The sequence below is a fragment of the Sceloporus undulatus genome, unplaced genomic scaffold (assembly GCF_019175285.1).
Source record: "Sceloporus undulatus isolate JIND9_A2432 ecotype Alabama unplaced genomic scaffold, SceUnd_v1.1 scaffold_22113, whole genome shotgun sequence".
In the NCBI taxonomy this organism is placed as follows: domain Eukaryota; kingdom Metazoa; phylum Chordata; class Lepidosauria; order Squamata; family Phrynosomatidae; genus Sceloporus; species Sceloporus undulatus.
In genome coordinates this window covers 1-1,621 of record NW_024825028.1, presented here as the reverse complement: position 1 = coordinate 1,621, position 1,621 = coordinate 1, and the positions used below count along the sequence as shown (strand labels likewise).

Below are 1,621 nucleotides of genomic sequence, written 5' to 3'. Positions count from 1 at the left end.
GCCACCTCCCTTGACCTGTTTAGGAAGAAGCTGAAGACCTACCTCTTCCAACAAGCTTTCCCCCATGCGTTGTGACATCTGTTCTCCCCCCATTACACTGGCACTTTTAAGCTAGTTTTAGTTGTGGTTTTTAATGTTTGCAATTTTTTTATTGTGTTTTTAAATCGTGTTTTAAAATTGGTGTAGTTTCGTGTGTTTTTATGATGTGGATACTGTTGTAAATTGTACATAGTTTTGTACTCTTGTTGTAACCCGCTTTGATCTCTTTTGGAAAAGCAGGCTATAAATACAGTATTATTGTTGTTGTTGTTGTTGTTGTTATTATTATTATTAAGGCTGTCCTCCAACCAAATGTTTTCCATAATGCTGGTATTTCTATAGTTTCTCTTTAATGTGAAAAGGCATGAAATTTCATAAAAATGTTTCCTACAGTCCTATGGTCCCTTTAGTTTGTCTCCTGTGTGGACTCCCTCATATTCGAAAGGTGTGAATTTTGAAGAAAATATTTCAGCTATAACAACTGAATGATTTTGCTCTTCTGTGAACTCTTTGAGGATTCAAAGGATGCCAAGTTTGAGGAAAGCATTTCTCACACTCCTCGCATTTTTATTGTCTCTCTCCTGTGTGGACTCTCTGGTGCCTCACAAGAACTGACTGATGACCAAAACCTTTCCCACACTGGTGGCATGTGTATGGTTTCTCTCCTGTGTGGACTCTCTGATGGATCACAAGATTTGACTTCTGAGCAAAACTTTTCCCACACTCCTTACATGTGTATGGCTTCTCTCCTGTGTGGGTTATCTGGTGCCTCACAAGATGTGAATTCTGAGAAAAACCTTTCCCACACTTCTGGCATTTGTACGGCTGTTCTCCTGTGTGGACTCTCTGATGGGACACAAGACATGACTTCTGAGCATAACCTTTCTCACACTGCTGGCATTTGTACGGTTTCTCTCCTGTGTGGATTCTCTGATGAATCACAAGAACTGACTTGTAGACAAAACATTTCCCACAATGCTGGCATTTGTATGGCTTCTCTCCTTTGTGGATTCTCTGATGCTTCACAAGACCTGACTTATCAGCAAAACCTTTTCCACACTCCTGGCATGTGTATGGTTTCTTGCCTGTGTGCACTCTCTGATGGACTACAAGAAATGATTTCTTAGCAAAACCTTTTCCACACTGCTGGCATGTGTATGGTTTCTCTACTGTGTGGACTCTCTGATGCCTCACGAGAGTTGACTTCTGAGCAAAACCTTTTCCACACTTCTGGCATGTGTATGGCTTCTCTCCTGTGTGGACTCTCTTGTGCATCACCAGACCTGTCTGATGAGCAAAACTTTTCCCACACTGCTGGCATGTGTACGGTTTTTCTCTCGTGTGGACTCTCTGATGGGATGCAAGAATTGACTTCTGAGCAAAACCTTTTCCACACTGCTGGCATGTGTATGGCTTCTCTCCTGTGTGGACTCTTTGATGATTCACAAAGACTGACTTGTCAGCAAACTCTTTCCCACACTCCTGGCATTTGTACGGTTTCTCTTGTGTGTGGACTCTCTGATGGGACATAAGATGTGACTTCTGAACAAAACCTTTCCCACACTGCTGGCATTTGTATGGT

General features: G+C 42.1%; 1 protein-coding gene across 1 annotated transcript; it reads right to left on the bottom strand.

Annotated features, from left to right (window-relative positions):
• Window positions 1-6: 6 nt before the first annotated feature.
• Window positions 7-1,615, bottom strand: LOC121918662 (histone-lysine N-methyltransferase PRDM9-like). Its single transcript, XM_042444679.1, has one exon. The coding sequence runs from the start codon at window positions 1,567-1,569 to the stop codon at window positions 607-609; it is 963 nt and encodes a 320-aa protein (XP_042300613.1). The 5' UTR covers window positions 1,570-1,615; the 3' UTR covers window positions 7-606.
• Window positions 1,616-1,621: the final 6 nt, after the last annotated feature.

Bases quoted from the DNA above. Each gene is read 5' to 3' on its own strand.
- LOC121918662 (XM_042444679.1), bottom strand. From the start codon at position 1,569: ATGTCCCATCAGAGAGTCCACACACAAGAGAAACCGTACAAATGCCAG.